Raw genomic sequence first — 23,187 nt, 5'->3', positions numbered from 1 at the left:
TGTACCCCCATATCCCTCTACCCCATACCCCATCTCCTCTCTATCCCATACCCTGTATCCCCCTATCCCATACCCCCATCTCCTCTCTACCCCACATCCCTGTCCCCCTACATCCCATACCCCTCCATCACTCTACCCCATACCCCATCTCCGCTCTACCCCATACCCCCATATCCCTCTGCCCCATACCCCATCTCCTCTCTATCCTGTATCCCCCTCTCCTCTCGACCCCATACCCCTGTCCCCCTACATCCCATACCCCTCCATCACTCTACCCCATACCCCCATATCCCTCTATCCCATACCCCCATCTCTGTTGATCCGGTACCCCCATCTCCTCTCTACCCCACACCCGTCCCCCTACATCCCATACCCCATATCCCTACATCCCATACCCCCATATCCCTCTACCCCATACCCCATCTCCTCTAGACCTCATACCCCCATATCCCTCTACCTCATACCCCATATCCGTCTACCCCATACTCCCATCCCCTCTCTACCCCATACCCCTCCATCGTTCTACCCCATACCCCCATCTCCTCTCTACCCCATATCCCTCTACCGCATACCCCTCCATCACTCTACCCCATACCCCATATCCCCCTACACCCCATACCCCTCCATCACTCTACCCCATACCCCTCCATCCCTCTATTCCATACCCCTCCATCACACTTCCCCATACCCCATATCCCTCTATTCCATACCCCACATCCCTCTACCCCATATCCCATATCCCTCTCCCCCATACCCCACATCCCATATCCCTACACCCCATACCCCTCTATCACTCTACCCCATACCCCTCCATCCCTCTATTCCATACCCCTCCATCACTCTACCCCATACCCCATATCCCACTATTCCATACCCAACATCCCTCTACCCCATATCCTATATCCCATATCCCTCTCCCCCATACCCCACATCCCATATCCCTCTCCCCCATATCCCATATCCCTATCCCCCATATCCCATATCCCTCTACCCCATATCCCATATCCCTCTACCCCCATACCCCACATCCCTACACCCCCCATACCCCCCCGAACCCACATCCCTCTCCCCCACACCCCACATCCCTCTACCTCATACCCCACATCCCTACACCCCACACCCCATATCCCTCTCCCCCACACCCCACACCCCACACCCCACCGCTCACCGTGCACCGGGGGCAGAGCCACTCTCCGTTGGGCACCTCTGGCAGGGGGGGGTTCAGGCAGTGGATGTGGTAGGAGGAGACGCAGGCGTCGCAGCAGAGCAGCTCCCCGCCGTCCTTGCACACGCGGCAGTACTCCATGTGGTCGTCCTCCTCCTCCTTCTCGCCTTCCTCCTCTCCTCCTCCTCCTCCTCCTCCTCCTCCTTCGCCTCCCACTGCACACCCTCCTTCTCCTGGCCATGGGGGGACAGCCCGCGTGAGATGGACACACAGACGTCCCATAGACACCACAGGGGCACCCCATGGACACCCATGGGCACACAGACATCCTATGGACACCCTATGGACACCCCATGGACATAGACATCCTATGGACACCCCATGGACACCCCATGGACATACAGACATCCTATGGACACCCCATGGACACCCCATGGACATACAGACATCCTATGGACACCCTATGGACACCCCATGGACATACAGACACCCTATGGACACCCTATGGACACCCCATGGACATACAGACATCCTATGGACACCCTATGGACACCCCATGGACATACAGACATCCTATGGACACCCTATGGACACCCCATGGACATACAGACATCCTATGGACACCCTATGGACACCCCATGGACATACAGACATCCTATGGACACCCTATGGACACCCCATGGGCACCCCATGGACATACAGACATCCTATGGACACCCTATGGACACCCCATGGACATACAGACATCCTATGGACACCCTATGGACACCCCATGGGCACCCCATGGACACCCTAGGGGCACCCTATGGACACACAGGCATCCTATGGACACCCTATGGACACCCTATGGACACCCTATGGGCACCCTATGGACACCCCATGGACACCCTATGGACACACAGACACCCTATGGGCTCCCTATGGGCACTCCATGGGCACCCCATGGACACCCTATGGACATACAGACATCCTATGGACACCCCATGGACACCCCATGGACACCCCATGGACATACAGACATCCTATGGACACCCTATGGACACCCCATGGACACCCCATGGACATACAGACATTCTATGGACATCCTATGGACACCCTATGGACACCCTATGGACACCCTAGGGGCACCCTATGGACACCCTATGGACACCCTAGGGGCACCCCATGGAAACACACACATCCTATGGGCACCCCATGGGCACCCTATGGACACCCTACCCCCCCCAACCCCCCCCCCTAGACCTCCTAATCCCCCCCCAGACCCCCTAAACCCCTCTAAACCACCCCATAGACACCCTAATCTCCCCTTAACCCCCCCAGACCCCCTAAACCCCCCCATAGACCCCTTAACCTCCCCCAGACTCCCTAACCCCCCATAGAACCCCAACCCCCCCAGACCTCCTAATGTACCCCTAGACCCCCTAAACCACCCCTGAACCACCCCATAGACCCCCTAATCTCCCCCTAACCCCCCAACCCCCCCAGACCCCACCATAGACCCCTTAACCTCCCCCAGACCCCCTAACCCCCCCCCAGACTCCCCCCTAGACCTCCCAATCCACCCCTAGACCACCTGAACCCCCCCAAACCACCCCATAGACCCCCTAATCTCCCCCAACCCTAACCCCCAGACCCTCTAAACCCCCCCAGACCCCCCCCATAGACCCCTTAACCTCCCCTGACCCCCTAACCCCCCAACACCACAACACCCCCCCTAGACTCCCCCCTAGACCACCTAATCCACCCCTAGATCCCCTAACCCCCCCCCAGACCACCCCATAGACGCCCTAATCTCCCCCTAATCCCCCCCAGACCCCCTAACCCCCCCCGAGACCTCTTAACCCCCCCCAGACCCCCTAAACCCCCCCTATAGACCCCCCAACCTCCCCCCAGACTCCCCCCTAGACCTCCTAATCCACCCCTAGACCCCCTAAACCCCCCTAAACCACCCCATAGACCCCATAATCTCCCCCTAACCCTCCAAACCCCCCCCACAGACACCTTAACCCTCCCCAGACCCCCTAAACCCCCCCAACCCCCACCTAGACTCCCCCTTAGACCTCCTAATCCACCCCAACACCCCCTACACCCCCCAAACCACCCCATAGACCCCCTAATCTCCCCCTAATCCACCCCAGACCCACTAACCCCCCAGACCCCCCCATAGACCACTTAACCTCCCCCAGACCCCCTAAACCCCCCCAGACCCCCCCCAACCCCCTCTAGACTCCCCCTTAGACCTCCTAATCCACCCCTAGACCCCCTAAACCACCCCATAGACCCCCTAATCTCCCCCTAACACCCCAAACCCTCTCTCCAGACCCCCCCATAGACCCCTTAACTCCCCCCAGACCCCCTAACCCCCCCCTTTGACCCCCTAACCCGCCCTAGACCCCCTAAACACCCCCCTAACCCCCGATATCCCCCATACACCTCCCCAAAGACCCCCTAAACCCCTCCATAGATCCCTTAAACCCCCCCAGACCCCCTAGCTCCCCCCTAAAACCCCCCAGACCCCCTAAACACCCCCCTAAACCCCCCAGACCCCCAAAAGATCTGCCAAACCCCCCCCATAGACCCCCCATAGACCCCCCAAGACCCCCCCATAGACCCCTTAACCCCCCCCCAGACCCCCTAAGCCCCCCCCAGACCCCCCCAGACTCCCCCCTAGACCTCCTAATCCACCCCTAGACCCCCTAACCCCCCCCAAACCACCCCATAGACCCTCTAATCTCCCCCTAACCCCCCAAACCCTCCCCCCAGACCCCCCCATAGACCCCTTACCCCCCCCAGACCCCCCAACCCCCCCATACACCCCCTAACCCCCCCCAAACCACCCCATAGACCCCCTAATCTCCCCCTAACCCTCCAACCCCCCTCATAGACCCCTTAAACCCCCCTATAGACCCCCCAACCCCCCCTAGACCCCCTAACCCCCCCAAACCACCCCATAGACCCCCTAATCTCCCCCTAACCCTCCAACCCCCCCCCATAGACCCCTTAACCCCCCCCCAGACCCCCTAATCCCCCCTATAGACCCCCCAAACCCCCCCCAGACCCCCTAACCCCCCCAAACCACCCCATAGACGCCCTAATCTCCCCCTAATCCTCCCCAGACCCCCTAAACCCCCCCCCATAGACCCCTTAACCCTCCCCCCAGACCCCCTAACCCCCCTATAGACCCCCCAAACCCCCCCCAGACCCCCTAACCCCCCCAAACCACCCCATAGACGCCCTAATCTCCCCCTAATCCTCCCCAGACCCCCTAAACCCCCCCCCATAGACCCCTTAACCCTCCCCCCAGACCCCATAACCCCCCCCTATAACCCCCCCCCAACCCCCAAGACCCCCCCATAGCCCCCAGGGGGGTGCTCACGCAGTGGGGGCAGCTCCATCTCCCCTCGGGGGCCCGGTCGAGCTCGGGGTCGAGGCAGACGAGGTGGTAGGCACGGGGGCAGGTGTCGCAGAGGATGATCTCCCCCCCCTGCTGGCACACCTCGCAGTAGTCCTGGTGGTCCGTCTCGTAGCCATCGCCCTCGTCCTCCGGGCCCGGGCCTGGGGGGGGGGGGGCAGCACCGTTACAATGGGGGGGGATATAGGGGGGATATAGGGGGGCTGAGGAGGGGGATGATGGGGGTGGTGGGGATGGGGTAATGGGGGTAATGGGGGCAATGAGGTGCTGAGGAGGGGGTCAGGGGGGTGCTGGGGGTATTGGGGATGTGGGGTGCTGAGGATGGGGATGCTGGGGATACTGGGAGTAGTGGGGAGGGGGCAATGGGGTGCTGAGGATGGGGTCATGGGGGTGCTGGGGGTATTGGGGATGGGGGTGCTGGGGATACTGGGAGTAGTGGGGAGGGGGACGTGGGAGTGATGGGGATGGGAGTATGGGGACACTGGGGTGCTGAGGATGTGGTCATGGGGGTGCTGGGGGTATTGGGGATGTGGGGTGCTGGGGATACTGGGAGTAGTGGGGAGGGGGCAATGGGAGTGATGGGGATGGGGGTATGGGGACACTGGGGTGCTGAGGATGGGGTCATGGGGGTGCTGGGGGTATTGGGGATGTGGGGTGCTGGGGATACTGGGAGTAGTGGGGAGGGGGCAATGGGGTGCTGAGGATGGGGTCATGCGGGTGCTGGGGGTATTGGGGATGTGGGGGTGCTGGGGATACTGGGAGTAGTGGGGAGGGGGACATGGGAGTGATGGGGGTATGGGGACATTGGGGGCATTGGGGTGCTGAGGATGGGGTCATGGGGGTGCTGGGGGTACTGGGGATGTGGGGTGCTGGGGATACTGGGAGTAGTGGGGAGGGGGACGTGGGAGTGATGGGGATGGGAGTATGGGGACACTGGGGTGCTGAGGATGGGGTCATGCGGGTGCTGGGGGTATTGGGGATGTGGGGTGCTGGGGATACTGGGAGTAGTGGGAGGGGGCAATGGGAGTGATGGGGATGAGGGTATGGGGACATAGGGGGCATTGGGGTGCTGAGGATGGGGTCATGGGGGTGCTGGGGGTATTGGGGATGGGGGGTGCTGAGGATGGGGATGCTGGGGATACTGGGAGTAGTGGGGAGGAGGACATGGGGGTGCTGGGAGTAGTGGGGATGGGGGTACTGAGGATGGGGATATAGGGGGGCTGAGGAGGGGGATGCCTGGAGGAGTGGGGAGGGGGAGATGGGGGTGCTGGGGATGGGGTCATGGGGGTGCTGGGGGTACTGGGGATGGGGATAGGGGGTACTGGGGGTATTGGGGATGTGGGGTGCTGAGGATGGGGTCATGGGGGTGCTGGGGGTATTGGGGATGTGGGGTGCTGAGGATGGGGATGCTGGGGATACTGGGAGTAGTGGGGAGGGGGACATGGGAGTGATGGGGATGGGAGTATGGGGACACTGGGGTGCTGAGGATGGGGTCATGGGGGTGCTGGGGGTATTGGGGATGGGGATATAGGGGTGCTCGGGATAGGGGTGCTGGGGATGGGACATGGGAGTGATGAGGACGGGGTATGGGGACATTGGGGGCACTGGGGTGCTGAGGATGGGGTCATGGGGGTGCTGGGGATGGGGTCATGGGGGTGCTGGGGGTACTGGGGATGGGGATATGGGGTGCTGGGGGTATTGGGGATGTGGGGTGCTGGGGGTACTGGGGATGGGGGTGCTGGGGATATGGGGGGCTGAGGAGGGGGATGATGAGAGGAGTGGGGAGGGGGATAGGGGGGTGCTGGGGGTACTGGGGTGCTGAGGATGGGGATGCTGGGGATACTGGGAGAAGTGGGGAGGGGGACATGGGAGTGATGGGGATGGCGGTATGGGGGCATTGGGGTGCTGAGGATGGGGTCATGGGGTGCTGGGGGTATTGAGGATGGGGATTTAGGGGTGCTGGGGATAGGGTCATGGGGTAGTGGGGATGGGGGTACTGGGGTAGGGATATAGGGGTGCTGAGAAGGGGGATGATAGGAGGAGTGGGGAGGGGGAGATGGGGGTGCTGGGGATGGGGGGATGAGGGCATTGGGGGCAATGGGGTGCTGAGGATGGGGTCATGGGGGCCTGGGGGTATTGGGGATGGGGATATAGGGGTGCTGGGGATACTGAAAGTAGAGGGGAGGGGGACATGGGGGTGCTGGGGATGGGACATGGGAGGGATGGGGTATGGGGACATTGGGGACACTGGGGTGCTGAGGATGGGGTCATGGGGGTGCTGGGGGTACTGCAGATGTGGGGTGCTGAGGATGGGGATGCTGGGAGTAGTGGGGAGGGGGACATGGGGGTGATGGGGATGGGAGTATGGGGACACTGGGGGCACTGGGGTGCTGAGGATGGGGTCATGGGGGTGCCGGGGGTATTGGGGATGGGGATATAGGGGTGCCAGGGATGGGGGTGCTGGGGGTACTGGGAGGAGTGGGGAGGGGGGCATGGGAGTGATGGGGATGGGGGCATGAGGACATGTGGGGCACGGGAGATAGAGGTGTTGGGGATGGGACATGGGAGTGATGGGGATGGGGGTATGGGGACACTGGGGGCAATGGGGTGCCGAGGATGGGGTCATGGGGGTGTTGGGGGTACTGGGAATGGGGGATGCTGAGAATGGGGATGCTGGGGATACTGGGAGCAGTGGGGAGGGGGAGATGGGGGTGCTGGGGATGGGAGTATGGGGACATCAGGGATAGGGGTGCTGGGGATGGGACATGGGGGTAATGGGGATGGGAGCATGGGGGCATTGGGGGCAATGGGATGCTGAGGATGGGGGCATGGGGGTGGTGGGGATGGGGATATAGGGGGGCTGAGGAGGGGGATATAGGGGTGCTGGGGATGGGGTATGGGGGCATTGGGGGCAATGGGGTGCTGAGGATGGGGTCGTGGGGGTGCTGGGGATGGGGACATGGGGGTGCCGGGGATGGGGACATGGGGGTGCTGAGGATGGGACCATGGGGGTGCTGGGAATGGGGACACGGGGGTGCTGGGAATGGGGACATGGGGGTGCCGGGGATGGGGACATGGGGGTGCCGGGGATGGGGACATGGGGGTGCTGAGGATGGGGACATGGGGGTGCTGGGAAGGGGGACAAGGGGGTGCTGGGAAGGGGGACACGGAGGTGCTGGGAATGGGACACGGGGGTGCTGGGAATGGGGACACGGGGGTGCTGGGAATGGGACATGGGGGTGCTGGGGATGGGACATGGGGGTGCTGGGGATGGGACATGGGGGTGCTGAGGATGGGATCATGGGGGTGCTGGGAATGGGGACATGGGGGTGCTGGGAATGGGACATGGGGGTGCTGGGAATGGGACATGGGGGTGCTGGGGATACTGGGACATGGGGTGCTGGGAATGGGACACGGGGGTGCTAGGAATGGGGACACGGGGGTGCTGGGGATGGGACATGGGGGTGCTGAGGATGGGATCATGGGGGTGCTGGGAATGGGACATGGGGGTGCTGGGGATACTGGGACACTGGGGGCAATGGGAATGGGGCCACCAGGACACGAGGACACCCCATAGGAAGAACCCAAAGGTTGGGAACACCCCGCAGGCACCACAGGACCCCCTTAGGGTCCCACTGGGTGCCAATGGGTGCCAATGGGTGCCAATGGCGGGGGGGGGGGGGGGGTCTCACCATGCACGGGCGCTGTGCCCGTCCCCACGGGGCCGCGCTCCCGGCTGAGCCCTGCTGCAAGGACAGAGGGGACGGGGCCGCGTCACCTCGGGGGGGGGGCACAATGGGGGTCAATGGGGGGCACAATGGGGGGGGGCAATGGGGGAGGGGCACTCACCCTTCTTCTTCTTGCGGCCCGGGCGGCCCCGCTTGAGCTTCTTGAGGCGGGGGGAGGGGTCGGGGCGGGGGGGGGCACCGGGCCCCCCCGGGCTCTCGGCGTCGCTGTCCTCTTCGGCCTCGCCGGCCTCCTCGCTCTGGGGATGGGGACAATGGGGGGGGGAATGGGGGGTGATGGGGGAATGGGGGTGATGGGGGAATGGGGGGGGAATGGGGGTGATGGGGGTGATGGGGACAATGGGGGTGATGGGGGGGCAATGGGGATGATGGGGTCATGGGGGCAATGGGGGTGATAGGGGCAATGGGAGTAATGGGGGTGATGGGGGCAATGGGAGTAATGGGGGAATGGGGGTGATGGGGGTAAGGGAGTAATGGGGGTAATGGGGCCAAGGGGGCAACGGGGTTATGGGGGTAACGGGAGAATGGGGTCAATGAGGGTAATGGGGCAATGGGGGTAATGGGGGGTAATGGGGGGCAATGGGGTAATGGGGATAATGGGTGCAATGGGGGGATGAGGGGTAATGGGAGTAATGGGGGGTATGGGGGCAATGGGGAATAATGGGGGCAATGGGGGTAACAGGGCAGTGGGGAGTAATGGGGGCAATGGGGACGATGAGGGGTAATGGGGAGTAATGGCGGATATGGGGGCAATGGGGGTAACAGGGCAGTGGGGAGTAATGGGGGCAATGGGGGTAATGGTGCAATGGGAGGTAATGGGGGTAATAGGAGTAATGGGGGAGAATGGGGGTAATGGGGATATGGGGGCAATGGGGGCAATGGGGGTAATAGGGGATATGGGGGCAATGTAGAGTAATGGGGGAGAATGGGGGTAATGGGGGATATGGGGGCAATGGGGGCGATGAGGGGTAATGGGGCAATGGGGAGTAATGGGGGCAATGGGGTAACAGGGCAGTGGGGAGTAATGGGGGTAATGGGGGGTAATGGGGGCAATGGGGGGTAATGGGGGCAATGGGGGAGTGGAGAGTAATGGGGGCAATGGGGGCAATGGGGGGTAATGGGGGAGTGGAGAGTAATGGGGGCAATGGGGACAATGGGGGTGATGGGTGGTATTGGGGGCAATGGGGAGATGGGGGGATTTGGGGGATATGGAGACATGGGAGGATATAGGGCGATATGGGGAGATATGAGCCCATGGGAGAACATGGGAATATGGGGGGGATATAGGGGGATATGGAAGACAAGGGGGATATGGGGACATAGGGGGTTTAAGGGGATATGGGGGACATAAGGGGCATATAAGGGGATATAGGGGGATATGAGGACATGTGGGGATATGGGGGGGCAGGGGGGGATATGGGGGGGGAACAAGAGGGGGAAATGGGGGTTGGAGCATGGGGAATGAGGATGGAGGGGGGACAAAGAGAGCAGGTTGATGGGGCCAGGGGGTGGGTACCACCGCTTGGGACCACACAGGGGGAAGGAGGGGCTATGGGGCGCTATGGGGCGCTATGGGGGGGTCCGTACCGAGCTGCTCTTCTTGCGCTTGCCCCCCAGCACCCCCAGTTTGATCTTGAGCGGTGCCATCTTCCGGCCCTTGAGCTTCCGCTTCAGCTCCGGCACCCGCGGGCTGCGGCTGCGCTTCTTGTGCCCGGGGCCTGCGGGGACACGGGGGGACCCCGTTGTACCCCATAGGGACCACACTGGGACCCATAGGGACCCCGTTGTACCCCATAGGGACCACACTGGGACCCATAGGGACCCCGTTGTACCCCATAGGGACCACACTGGGACCCATAGGGACCACACTGGGACCCATAGGGGCCCCGTTGTACCCCATAGGGACCACATTGAGACCCATAGGGACCCCGTTGTATCCCATAGGGACCACATTGGGACCCATAGGGGCCCCATTGTGCCCCATAGGGACCACACTGGGACCCATAGAAACCACACTGTACCCCATAGGGACCACACTGGGACCCATAGGGACCCCGTTGTACCCTATAGGGACCACACTGTACCCCATAGGGACCACACTGGGACCCATAGGGACCACACTGGGACCCATAGGGGCCCCGTTGTACCCCATAGGGACCACACTGGGACCCATAGGGACCCCGTTGTACCCTATAGGGACCACACTGTACCCCATAGGGACCCCGTTGTACCCCATAGGGACCATATTGGGACCCATAGGGGCCCCGTTGTACCCTATAGGGACCACACTGTACCCCATAGGGACCCCGTTGTACCCCATAGGGACCACACTGGGACCCATAGGGACCCCGTTGTATCCCATAGGGACCACATTGGGACCCATAGGGACCCCGTAGTACCCAATCGGGACCACACTGGGACCCATAGGGACCCCGTTGTATCCCATAGGGACCACATTGGGACCCATAGGGACCCCGCTGTACCCCATAGGGACCACACTGTGACCCATAGGGACCCCGTTGTACCCCATAGGGACCACACTGGGACCCATAGGGACCCCACTGTACCCCATAGGGACCACACTGGGACCCATAGGGACCCCACTGTACCCCATAGGGACCACACTGGGACCCATAGGGACCACACTGGGACCCATAGGGACCCCGTTGTACCCCATAGGGACCACACTGGGACCCATAGGGACCCCGTTGTACCCCATAGGGACCCTGTTGTATCCCATAGGGACCACACTGGGACCCATAGGGACCACATTGGGACCCATAGGGGCCCCATTGTACCCTATAGGGACCACACTGTACCCCATAGGGACCACACTGGGACCCATAGGGGCCCCGTTGTACCCCATAGGGACCCCGTTGTACCCCATAGGGACCACACTGGGACCCATAGGGACCCCGTTGTATCCCATAGGGACCACACTGGGACCCATAGAAACCACACTGTACCCCATAGGGACCACATTGGGACCCACAGGGACCCCATTGTACCCCATAGGGACCACACTGGGACCCATAGAAACCACACTGTACCCCATAGGGACCACATTGGGACCCATAGGGACCCCGTTGTACCCCATAGGGACCACACTGGGACCCATAGGGACCACACTGTACCCCATAGGGACCCCCCATTGTACCCCACTGGGACCCCATAGGGACCACACTGTACCCCATAGGGAACCCCCACTGTACCCCACAGGGAACCCTTTGGGACCCATATGGACCCCCCATTGTACCCCATAGGGAAACCCCATTGGACCCCATAGGGACCACATTGGGACCCCATTGTAACACACTGGGACCCCATTGTACCCCATTGGGAATCCCCATTGTACCCCTTAGGGACCCCCTTGTACCCCACTGGGACGCCCCATTGAAACCCATAGGGACCCCCCATTGGACCCCATAGGCACCACACTGGGACCCTATTGTACCCCTTTGGGACCCCACTGTACCCCATAGGGACCCCACTGTAGCCCATAGGGACCCCCCATTGTACCCCATTGGGACCCCACTGTACTCCATAGGGACCCCCCATTGGACCCCATAGGGACCACATTGGGACCCTATTGTACCCCATTGGGACCCCATTGTACCCCACAGGGACCCCATTGTAGCCCATAGGGACCCCCCACGGTACCCCATTGGGACCCCGTTGTACCCCATAGGGACCCCATTGCACCCCATTGGGACCCCATTGTACCCCACTGGGACCCCATTGGGACTCCCAATGCATCCCATAGGGACCCCCTCATTGTACCCCATAGGGACCCCCACTGTACCCCATTGGAACCCCATTGGACCCAATAGGGACCCCCCATTGGACCCCATAGGGACCCCTATTGTACCCCATTGGGACCACACTGGGACCCCATTGTACCCCATAGGGACCCCCTCATCGTACCCCATAGGGACCCCCCATTGGGACCCCACTGTACCCCATTGGGACCCCATTGTACGCCATAGGGACCCCCGCATTGTACCCCATAGGGACCCCCCATTGGGACCCCACTGTACCCCATAGGGACCCCCCATTGTACCCCATTGGGACCCCATTGTACGCCATAGGGACCCCCGCATTGTACCCCATAGGGACCCCCCATTGGGACCCCACTGTACCCCATAGGGACCCCCCATTGTACCCCACTGGGACCCCACTGTACCCCACAGGGACCCCCCGTTGTACCCCATTGCGACCCCATAGGGCCCCCTCATTGCACCACATAGGGACCCCCCATTGTACCCCATTGGGACCACACTGGGACCCCACTGTACCCCATAGGGTCCCCATTGGGACTCTCAATGCATCCCATAGGGACCCCCTCATTGTACCCCATAGGGACCCCCCACTGTACCCCATTGGGACTCCCAATGCATCCCATAGGGACCCCCTCATTGTACCCCCATTGGGAACCCATTGTACCCCACTGAGACCCCATTGTACCCCATAGGGACCCCATTGGGACTCCCAATGCATCCCATAGGGACCCCCTCATTGTACCCCATAGGGACTCCCATTGTACCCCACTGGGACCCCATTGTACACCATAGGGACCCCCCACTGTACACCATAGGGACCCCATTGAGACCTCCATTGTACCCTATAGGGACCCCATTGTGACCCCCATTGCTCCCCATAGGGACCTCCCCACTGCACCCTATGGGGACACAGGGACCCCTGCACCCCCCTCAGGCTCCCTTAGAGTCTCCCCCAAACCCTCCCTGACACCCCTAAACTCCCCCTACACACCCCCAATCACCCCCTGGGGGGGGGCCCATTCACTATGGGGGGGGGCCCATTCACTATGGGGGTGTCCCCCTTCAATACAGGGTTGTCCCCTTCACAGCGGGGGTCCCCATTCACTATGGGTGGCCCCATTCACTATGGGGCTGCCCCATTCCCTATGGGGGTCCCCTTCACTACAGGGGTGCCCCCATTCCCTATGGCTGCCCCCATTTACTACAGGGGTGCCCCCATTCACTACAGGTCCCTCCATTCACTATGGGTGCCCCTATTCACTGTGGGGTTGTCTCCATTCACTAAGGGTGCCCCCATTCACTATGGGGTTGTCCCCATTCACTAAGGGTGCCCCCATTCACCATGGGGCTGCCCCCATTCACTATAGGTCCCTGCATTCACTAAGGGTGCCTCCATTCACTACGGGGTTGTCCCCCTTCACTATGGGGCTGCCCCCTTCAATCTGGGGCTGCCCCCTTCACTCTGGGGCTGCCCCCCTTCACCATGGTGCTGCCCCCCTTCACTATGGGACTGCCCCCATTCACTATGGGGCTGCCCCCCTTCACTATGGTGCTGCCCCCCTTCACTATGGGACTGCCCCCCTTCACTATGGTGCTGCACCCCTTCACTATGGGTCTGCCCCCTTCACTATGGTGCTGCCCCCATTCACTATGGTGCTGCCCCCCTTCACTATGGTGCTGCCCCCCTTCACTATGGGACTGCCCCCCTTCACTATGGTGCTGCACCCCTTCACTATGGGTCTGCCCCCTTCACTATGGTGCTGCCCCCATTCACTATGGTGCTGCCCCCCTTCACTATGGTGCTGCCCCCCTTCACTATGGGACTGCCCCCCTTCACTATGGTGCTGCACCCCTTCACTATGGTGCTGCCCCCTTCACTATGGTGCTGCACCCCTTCACTATGGGTCTGCCCCCTTCACTATGGTGCTGCCCCCATTCACTATGGTGCTGCCCCCCTTCACTATGGGGCTGCCCCCCTTCACTATGGGGCTGCCCCCCTTCACTATGGGGCTGCCCCCTTCACTATGGGGCCGCCCCCCCTTCACTACGGTGCTGCCCCCCTTCACTACGGTGCTGCCCCCCTTCACTATGGGACTGCCCCCCTTCACTATGGGGCTGCCTCCCTTCACTATGGGACTGCCCCCCTTCACTATGGTGCTGCCCCCTTCACTATGGTGCTGCCCCCCTTCACTATGGGACTGCCCCACTTCACTATGGGGCCGCCCCCCTCACCCCGGGGCCATCCCCCCCCACCCACCTTTGCCCTCCTTGGTCTTGGCCTTGCGCAGGGGGGGCGCGGGGGCCTCGGGGGCCACGCTGGCCACGGCCGCAGAGACCTGCTCGGCCACGGCGGCGGCGGCGGCGGCGGCTGCAGCGGCCACGGCGGCAGCGGAGCCCTTGAAGGGGTTGTTGGCGCTGAACTCCCTCCACTTGGCCCCCAGGATGGTCATCATCTTGGACATGGGGATCTTGGGGTTCTTCTTGGCGATCAGCGGCCTGCGGGGGGCAAGGGAAAGAGGCTGGGGGGGGGGGGCACCCAAAGGGATGCGCTGCACTGAGGGGGTTTGGGTACCACGGGGTGCTGATGCTCCTCACTGACATCCGTGCCCTACAGCAATGACCTAAAAGGACCCCTATAAGCACCCAGAGAGATGCTTAAGGACCAAAAGGGATGCAGGGCACTGAGGGGTTTGGGTACCATGGGATGCTGATGCTCCTCACTGACATCTGTGCCCTACAGCAATGACCTAAAAGGAGCCCCATAAGTACCCAGAGAGATGCTTAAGGACCAAAAGGGATGCAGGGCACTGAGGGGTTTGGGTACCATGGGATGCTGATGCTCCTCGCTGACATCCTTGCCCCATAGCAATGACCAAAAATGACCTCCATAAGCACCCAGAGAGATGCTTGAGGACCAAAAGGGATGCAGGGCACTGAGGGGTTTGGGTACCACGGGGTGCTGATGCTCCTCACTGACATCCGTGCCCTACAGCAATGACCTAAAAGGACCCCTATAAGCACCCAGAGAGATGCTTAAGGACCAAAAGGGATGCAGGGCACTGAGGGGTTTGGGTACCATGGGATGCTGATGCTCCTCACTGACATCCGTGCCCTACAGCAATGACCTAAAAGGAGCCCCATAAGTACCCAGAGAGATGCTCAAGGACCAAAAGGGATGCAGGGCACTGAGGGGTTTGGGTACCACAGGGTGCTGATGCTCCTCGCTGACATCCTTGCCCCATAGCAATGACCAAAAATGACCCCCATAAGCACCCAGAGAGATGCTTAAGGACCAAAAGGGATGCAGGGCACTGAGGGGTTTGGGTACCACGGGATGCTGATGCTCCTCAATGAGCTCTTTCGGACCAAGGGGCTTCAATGTACCCCACAAGAGTACCCCAAATGGGCCACCAGGACCCCAAAACAGAACTGGGGCTCCCCCAGACATGTTGAGGCGATCCCCAGCACCCTGGTAACACCTAAAAGGACCCCCATAAGCACCCAGAGAGATGCTTAAGGACCAAAAGGGATGCAGGGCACTGAGGGGTTTGGGTACCACCGGATGCTGACGCTCCTCAATGAGCTCCTTTGGACCAAGGTGCATCAATGGACCCCACAAGAGCACCCCAAATAGGCCACCAGGAGCCCAAAACAGAGATGCCCCCCCCCCCAAAACACACTGATGGGATCCCCAGCACCCTGGTAACACCTAAAAGGACCCCTATAAGCACCCAGAGCGATGCTTAAGGACCAAAAGGGATGCAGGGCACTGAGGGGTTTGGGTACCATGGGATGCTGATGCTCCTCAACAAGCTACTTTGGACCAAGGTGCTTCAATGGACCCCACAAAAGCACCCCAAATGGGCCACCAGGAGCCCAAAGCAGAACTGGGGCTCCCCCAGACACATAGAGGGGATCCCCAGCACCCTGGTAACACCTAAAAGGACCCCCATAAGCACCCAGAGAGATGCTTAAGGACCAAAAGGGATGCAGGGCACTGAGGGGTTTGGGTACCACCGGATGCTGATGCTCCTCAATGAGCTCCTTTGGACCAAGGTGCATCAATGGACCCCACAAGAGCACCCCAAATGGGCCACCAGGACCCCAAAACAGAGATGGACCCGCCCAAAACACACTGATGGGATCCCCAGCACCCTGGTAACACCTAAAAGGACCCCCATAAGCACCCAGAGAGATGCTTAAGGACCAAAAGGGATGCAGGGCACTGAGGGGTTTGGGTACCATGGGATGCTGATGCTCCTCAATGAGCTCCTTTGGACCAAGGTGCTTCAATGGACCCCACAAAAGCACCCCAAATGGGCCACCAGGACCCCAAAACAGAACTGGGGCTCCCCCAGACATGTTGAGGCGATCCCCAGCACCCTGGTAACACCTAAAAGGACCCCCATAAGCACCCAGAGAGATGCTTAAGGACCAAAAGGGATGCAGGGCACTGAGGGGTTTGGGTACCACGGGATGCTGACGCTCCTCAATGAGCTCCTTTGGACCAAGGTGCTTCAATGGACCCCACAAGAGCACCCCAAATAGGCCACCAGGAGCCCAAAACAGAGATGCCCCCCCCCAAAAACACACTGATGGGATCCCCAGCACCCTGGTAACACCTAAAAGGACCCCCATAAGCACCCAGAGAGATGCTTAAGGACCAAAAGGGATGCAGGGCACTGAGGGGTTTGGGTACCACGGGATGCTGATGCTCCTCAACGAGCTCTTTTGGACCAAGGTGCTTCAACGGACCCCACAAAAGCACCCCAAAGATGGGCCGGCTGGAGCCCAAGGACCCATAGGTGCCCCCCAATACCCAAAGGGCCCCCCCCACCCACCTCATGAACTGGCTGAAGGCCTTGTAGTTGGTGAGGGTGTGATAGTCCTCCTCCGTGAAGACGTGGTCCACGTCCTCCAGCCCCCAGGCCCCCAGCAGCTGAGCTGAGGACTTCTGCTCCACCGCCTGCATCAGGGGGACATTGGGGTCAATGGGGACATGGGGGGGGAGACGGGGGACCCACATGGACCCACAGGGAGGACAGCACCCCCTTGGGCACCCACATGAATGATGGCACCCCCATGGTCACCCCTATGGCAGAGGCACTCTCCCAGTCTCCCCTATGGCAATGGGACACCCATAATCACCCTGACAGCTATGGCACCCCCATGGTCATCCCTATGGCAATGGGACCCCAATAGCAATGGGACCCCCATAATCACCCTGACAGCCATGGCACCCCATGGTCATCCCTATGGCAACAGGACCCCCCCAGTCACCCCTATAGCAATGGCACCCCATGGTCACCCCTATGGCAATGGGACTCCCACAATCACCCCTATGTCAATGGAACCCCCATGGCAATGGGACCCCCACAGGGACCCCTATGGCAATGGGACTCCCACAGTCACCCCATAGCAATGGCACCCCATGGTCACCCCTATGGCAATGGGACTCCCACAGTCACCCCTATGGCAATGGAACCCCCATGGCAATGGGACTCCCACAGTCACCCCATAGCAATGGCACCCCATGGTTACCCCTACGGCAATGGGACTCCCACAATCACCCCTATTGCAATGGCACCCCCATGGCAATGGGACCCCCCTAATAACACCTAGGGCAATAGGATGTCCAGAGTCACCCCTACAAAAATGGCACCCCATGGTCATCCCTATGGCAATGGGACCTCTATGGCAATGGCATCTTCATGGCAATGGGACCCCCAAAGTCACCCCTATGGCATCAGAACCCCCATGGCAATGGGACCCCCACACAGCAATGGGATCCCCACAGCCACCCTTATGGCAAACACCCCTGTGGCAATGGCCCTCCCAGAGTCACCCCTAAGGCAATGGGACCCCCACAGTCACCCCGATGGCAATGGCACCCCTATGGCAATGGGACTCCCATAGCCACCCTTATGGCAATGGGACCCCCAACATCACCCCTAAGGCAATGAGACCCCCAACATCACCCCTATGGCAATGGGACCCCTAAGGCAATGAGACCCCCAACATCACCCCTATGGCAATGGGACTCCCGTAGCCACCCCAATGGCAATGGGACCCACACACAGTGATGGTGCCCCCCATAGGCCATACCTTGACCTTCTGCCCCCCCTCCTCATCAGCCTTTTTCCTCCTCTTGGTCTTCTTGTCCTTCTTGTCGCGGTGCTTCCGGCGCCGCTTCCGGGTGCCCCCCCCCGACTCGCTCCCGCCGCTCTCCGACTTCTCCCGGTATTCCTCCCGCTGGAATTCCTCCCGCTCCGACTCCAGCTCATCCTCGCTCACCTGCGCACAGGACAGGGCCCGCCACGGCGCTGTCACCACCCAGAGGGGCTGTCACCCGTCGCTGCGGGTGTTGACAACGTCACGGGGCTCCATCAGCCACCCCGAGACCACCACTGGACATCCCAACACCACCGCTGGGCATCCCAACACCCCCATTGGCCATCCCAACACCACCGCTGGACATCCCAACACCACCGCTGGGCATCCCAACACCACCGCTGGACATCCCAACACCACCGCTGGGCATGCCAACACCACCGCTGGGCATCCCAACACCACCGCTGGACATCCCAACACCACCGCTGGACATCCCAACACCCCCATTGGCCATCCCAACACCACCGCTGGGCATCCCAACACCACCGCTGGACATCCCAACACCACCGCTGGCCATCCCAACACCACCATTGGCCATCCCAACACCACTATTGGCCATCCCAACATCACCACTGGCCATCCCAACACCACCATTGGCCATCCCAACACCACCGCTGGCCATCCCAACACCACCATTGGCCATCCCAACACCACCATTGGCCATCCCAACACCCCCACTGGCCATCCCAACATCACCATTGGCCATCCCAACACCACCATTGGCCATCCCAACACCACCACTGGCCATCCCAACACCACCATTGGCCATCCCAACACCACCATTGGCCATCCCAACATCACCATTGGCCATCCCAACACCACCATTGGCCATCCCAACACCACCACTGGCCATCCCAACACCACCATTGGCCATCCCAACACCACCGCTGGCCATCCCAACACCACCGCTGGCCATCCCAACACCACCACTGGCCATCCCAACACCACTACTGGCCATCCCAACACCACCACTGGACATCCCAACACCACCGCTGGCCATCCCAACACCACCATTGGCCATCCCAACACCACCACTGGACATCCCAACAACCCCACTGGTCATCCCAAGACCACCATTGGCCATCCCAAGACCACCACTGGCCATCCCAACACCACCACTGGACATCCCAACAACCCCACTGGTCATCCCAAGACCACCATTGGCCATCCCAAGACCACCACTGGCCATCCCAACACCACCACTGGCCATCCCAAGACCACCATTGGCCATCTCAAGACTCCTATTGGTCATCCCAAGACCCCTACTGGTCATCCCAAGACCACCATTGGACACCTCAAGACCACCATTGGCCATCCCAGGACCACTATTGGCCATCCCAAGACCCCCACTGGCCAACCCAAGACTCCTATTGTTCACTCCCAAAACCACCACTGGCCATCCCACGACCCCCACTAGACATCCTAAGAACATCATCAACTACACCAGGACCCCCATCACTCATCCCATATCACCCATCCCATGTCCCACCACCCATCCCATGTCCCATCACCCAACCCATATCACCCATCCCACGTCCCACCACCCATCCCATGTCCCACCACCCATCCCTCCCATCCCATCTCCCATCTCACCCATCCCATCTCCCACATCTCCCATCCCATCTCCCATCTCACCCATCCCATCTCTCACATCTCCCATCCCATCTCCCATCTCTCCCATCCCATCTCCCATCTCTCCCATCCCATCTCCCATCTCACCCATCCCATCTCTCACATCTCCCATCCCATCTCCCATCTCTCCCATCCCATCTCCCATCTCTCCCATCCCATCTCCCATCTCTCCCATCCCATCTCCCATCTCTCCTATCCCATCTCCCATCTTACCCATCCCATCTCCCACATCTCCCATCCCATCTCCCATTTCACCCATCCCATCTCCCATCCCTCCCATCCCATCTCCCATCTCACCCATCCCATCTCCCATCTCACCCATCCCATCTCCCATCTCACCCATCCCATCTCCCATCTCACCCACCCCATCTCACCCATCCCATCTCCCATCTCTCCCATCCCCTCTCCCACCACCCACTGGTTCCTCACCAGCTTTTTCCTTTTCCGTGGTTTTCCAGGTTTGTTTTCCTTCTGCTTCCGGGGGCCCCGTTTCTTCTTCTTCACCCCAAGAGCACCCTCGAGGCCCCTCAACAGCTCCTCAGCACCTTCTGGGGGGACATGGGGACATGAGGCCCTCCCCATGGCCACCAAAGGTGACACACGGTGGGGGGGGGGGGACACGGACGGACAGGGACACAATGAGATCCCTTCGAAGGCACCAGGATGGTGACACCGGTGTCACCGTCACAGGAACCAACAGCCAGCAGAGCGTTCCCCATCCACCCATTCCAGGTGACACCGGTGTCACCGTCACAGGAACCAACAGCCAGCAGAGCGTTCCCCATCCACCCATTCCGAGCGACACCTGTGTCACTGTGTCAACCAACAGCCAGCAGAGAACTCCCCATCAACTCATTCTGAGTGACACCAGTGTCACTGTGTCACTGTGTCAACCAACAGCCAGCAGAGAACTCCCCATCAACTCATTCTGAGTGACACCAGTGTCACTGTGTCAGTGACCAACAGCCAGCAGAGCATTCCCCATCCACCCATTCCGGGTGACGCCAGTGTCACTGTGTCAGTGACCAACAACCAGCAGAGCGTTCCCCATCCACCCATTCCGGGTGACACCGGTGTCACTGTGTCAGTGACCAACAGCCAGCAGAGCATTCCCTATCCACCCATTCCGGGTGACGCCAGTGTCACTGTGTCAGTGACCAAGAGCAGCAGAGCAATCCCCATCAACCCATTCCGGGTGACACCGGTGTCACTGTGTCAGTGACCAACAGCCAGCAGAGGCTTCTCCATCCCCTCACAGCAGGGGGTGACACCGGTGTCACTGTGTCACCGTGCCGCTGACCAACAGCCAGCAGCGGATTTCCCAACCCCTTTGGCCTCCTTCCATTGGCATCCCCGTGACGGACAACCCCCGGCGGGGGGTGGTGGTTGGTGACGGTGACCCACACCCCCCCGCCATTGCTACCTCCATCCGTGTCACGGCCTTGGCACCGTTACCGGGTGTCCCGTCTGCCCTGCGGCTGTTGGCGCGTGGCCACCCCGACGTCACCCGCACGCCCCCATCCATCACAGCCGGCGCTCGCTGACAGGTCACAGGGAAGCCCCGGCTGTCCCCGAGGAAAAGGGGGGGGGGACGACGGGGGGGGGACACATTGAGGGTGACGCCGGGTGCCAAGCTTGGCGTCGGGAGAGGAAACAACACCCGGCGCCGCCGGGGTCACATTCCAGCCTTAATCCCTTGGCACCGGCTGTCAGGCAGCTGCCAGAGCGCTGTTGGCAAGGGATGGGGCCAGGCGGCGGCGCTGAGACCACCCAGATCCCACCACAACACCCGGATAACAACACCCCCACACACACACACACCCACACACCAACAACGGGGGCGTTCAACACCCCCAAACCCACCCTTCATCCCGTTACCGCCATCCCCTTGGGGCGTACAACCGATCACCGGGCCCAAGCCTGCCATTGTGGGGGTGTTGCCCCCCAACACACACACACACACGCACCCCCCCTTCCCCCCCCCCCTTTCCCATAGACATGCGCTGTTGGCAAAGCATTCCCGAGAATATTCCATGCACGTGATGCTCCCCACACCTCGAGAGGGAGGAAGGAGAAACCACGTAGACAACCGGAGCAAAGGGGGGGGGGGGGGGGGGGTGACGGAGAACACCCGTCCTCCGCCTGTAACAAAGCAACAACCGAACCGCCCCCCCCCCCGGTTGGAAAACAGGGAGAAAATGCATGGAAATGGGGATAAAACAGGGATAAGGGGGGGGAGGGTTCGGAGTGAGGCGGAGTGATTGTGTAAAAGGAGGAAATGAGGAGTTGGAACAAAGGACGAGGGGAGGTGGCTGGAAAAAAGGGGGGGAAAGGGGAGAAAATCCGGCCTGGAAGTGGGGAAACACCATGGAAAATCCTTCCTCAGGCTCTTTTGGGGGGGGGTTCCAGCTTTGTTTGCACTACAGGGGAGGGAAAAGCAACTTTGGGGCTGGTTTGAAGGGGTTCTGGTGTGGGATTGGGGTGGTGGATGGGTGTCGTGTCCCCCCCCATCCCATTCCATTGTTCTCAGTTGGAAACGGGATGCGAAAAAAGAGGGGGAAAAGGGGGAAAAAGGCACTAAAAAAGAACAAGTTTCAGCTGTGGAGGAGGAGGGAGGAGGAGGAGGAGGAGGGGACATTCCTGGCGCTGGGAAGGAGGGAGAAGTGGTGTGCACCTCCAATCCAAGCCTGGAACTCAGTGGCCGGAGGGGATGGAGCGAGGCCCAGCTCCCGCTGCATAAAGTGTGGGATAAGGATGCTCTAGTGGGAGAACACCCTCAAAAAGGGCCGGGATGAGGAGGAGAAGGGAGTTTGGGGTGAAAAAGAGGGATTTTGGGGCTGAGAAAGAGGGAGAAAACAGCCAAGAAACAACCCCAAAAGGCCACGGAAGCGGGCCTCCAACAGGGATTTCCCCGTTTCCAAGTGGGTTGGGGGGGGGGGGGGGGGGGAAGGGGTTTGAAACCCAAATTCACCCGTTTCTGAGCAGTTCTGGGGAGAAAAGAGGGGTTTCCAACCCAAACTTAACCATTTCTGAGCGGTTTAGGAGGGAAAAGGGGGGTTCAAACCCAAATTCACCCTTTTCTGAGCGGTTTTGGGGTGGAAAAGAGGCATCTGAAACCCAAATGGACCCATTTCTGAGGGTTTAAGGGGAAAAGGAGGGGTTTGAAACCCAAATTTACCCGTTTCTGAGCAGTTTTGGGGGGGAATAAGGGATCAAAACCCAAAATCAACCATTTCTGAGCAGTTTCGGGGTGGAAAAGAGGCATCTGAAACCCAAATTTAC

At 60.6% G+C, this 23,187-nt stretch overlaps 1 protein-coding gene across 3 annotated transcripts; it reads right to left on the bottom strand.

Moving 5' to 3' along the window:
• Positions 1-1,172: 1,172 nt before the first annotated feature.
• LOC133264702 (chromodomain-helicase-DNA-binding protein 3-like) lies at positions 1,173-21,693 on the bottom strand. 3 transcript variants are annotated; one of them, XM_061444547.1, is made up of 10 exons: positions 21,361-21,693; positions 20,335-20,453; positions 18,208-18,396; positions 16,944-17,068; positions 14,360-14,598; positions 9,911-10,041; positions 8,427-8,562; positions 8,270-8,323; positions 4,542-4,720; positions 1,173-1,398 (listed from the first exon to the last, which is right to left on the bottom strand). In XM_061444547.1, exons 1-10 carry the CDS (start codon positions 21,428-21,430, stop codon positions 1,222-1,224), a joined length of 1,419 nt encoding a protein of 472 aa, XP_061300531.1. In that variant the 5' UTR covers positions 21,431-21,693; the 3' UTR covers positions 1,173-1,221. The 3 variants fall into 3 exon arrangements, with proteins under 3 accessions (XP_061300531.1, XP_061300532.1, XP_061300533.1); XM_061444548.1 differs by having other exon boundaries at positions 8,270-8,320; XM_061444549.1 differs by lacking the exon at positions 8,270-8,323.
• Between the last annotated feature and the right edge of the window lie 1,494 nt (positions 21,694-23,187).

Source organism: Pezoporus flaviventris, unplaced genomic scaffold, assembly GCF_033815535.1.
Source record: "Pezoporus flaviventris isolate CSIRO_AGI_PZ_B2104156 unplaced genomic scaffold, CSIRO_AGI_Pfla_v1 ptg000979l, whole genome shotgun sequence".
Taxonomy (NCBI): domain Eukaryota; kingdom Metazoa; phylum Chordata; class Aves; order Psittaciformes; family Psittacidae; genus Pezoporus; species Pezoporus flaviventris.
Note: the sequence above shows the minus strand (reverse complement) of the source record. Positions and strands in the feature narration are given on the sequence as shown.

Bases quoted from the DNA above. Each gene is read 5' to 3' on its own strand.
- LOC133264702 (XM_061444547.1), bottom strand. From the start codon at position 21,430: ATGGATGGGGGCGTGCGGGTGACGTCGGGGTGGCCACGCGCCAACAGC. The intron at 14,599-16,943 runs GTGGGTGGGGGG...TGCCCCCCGCAG, and splicing joins GCCTTCAGCCAGTTCATGAG to GCCGCTGATCGCCAAGAAGA. The intron at 8,563-9,910 runs GTACGGACCCCC...CCCCATCCCCAG, and splicing joins AGCGCAAGAAGAGCAGCTCG to AGCGAGGAGGCCGGCGAGGC.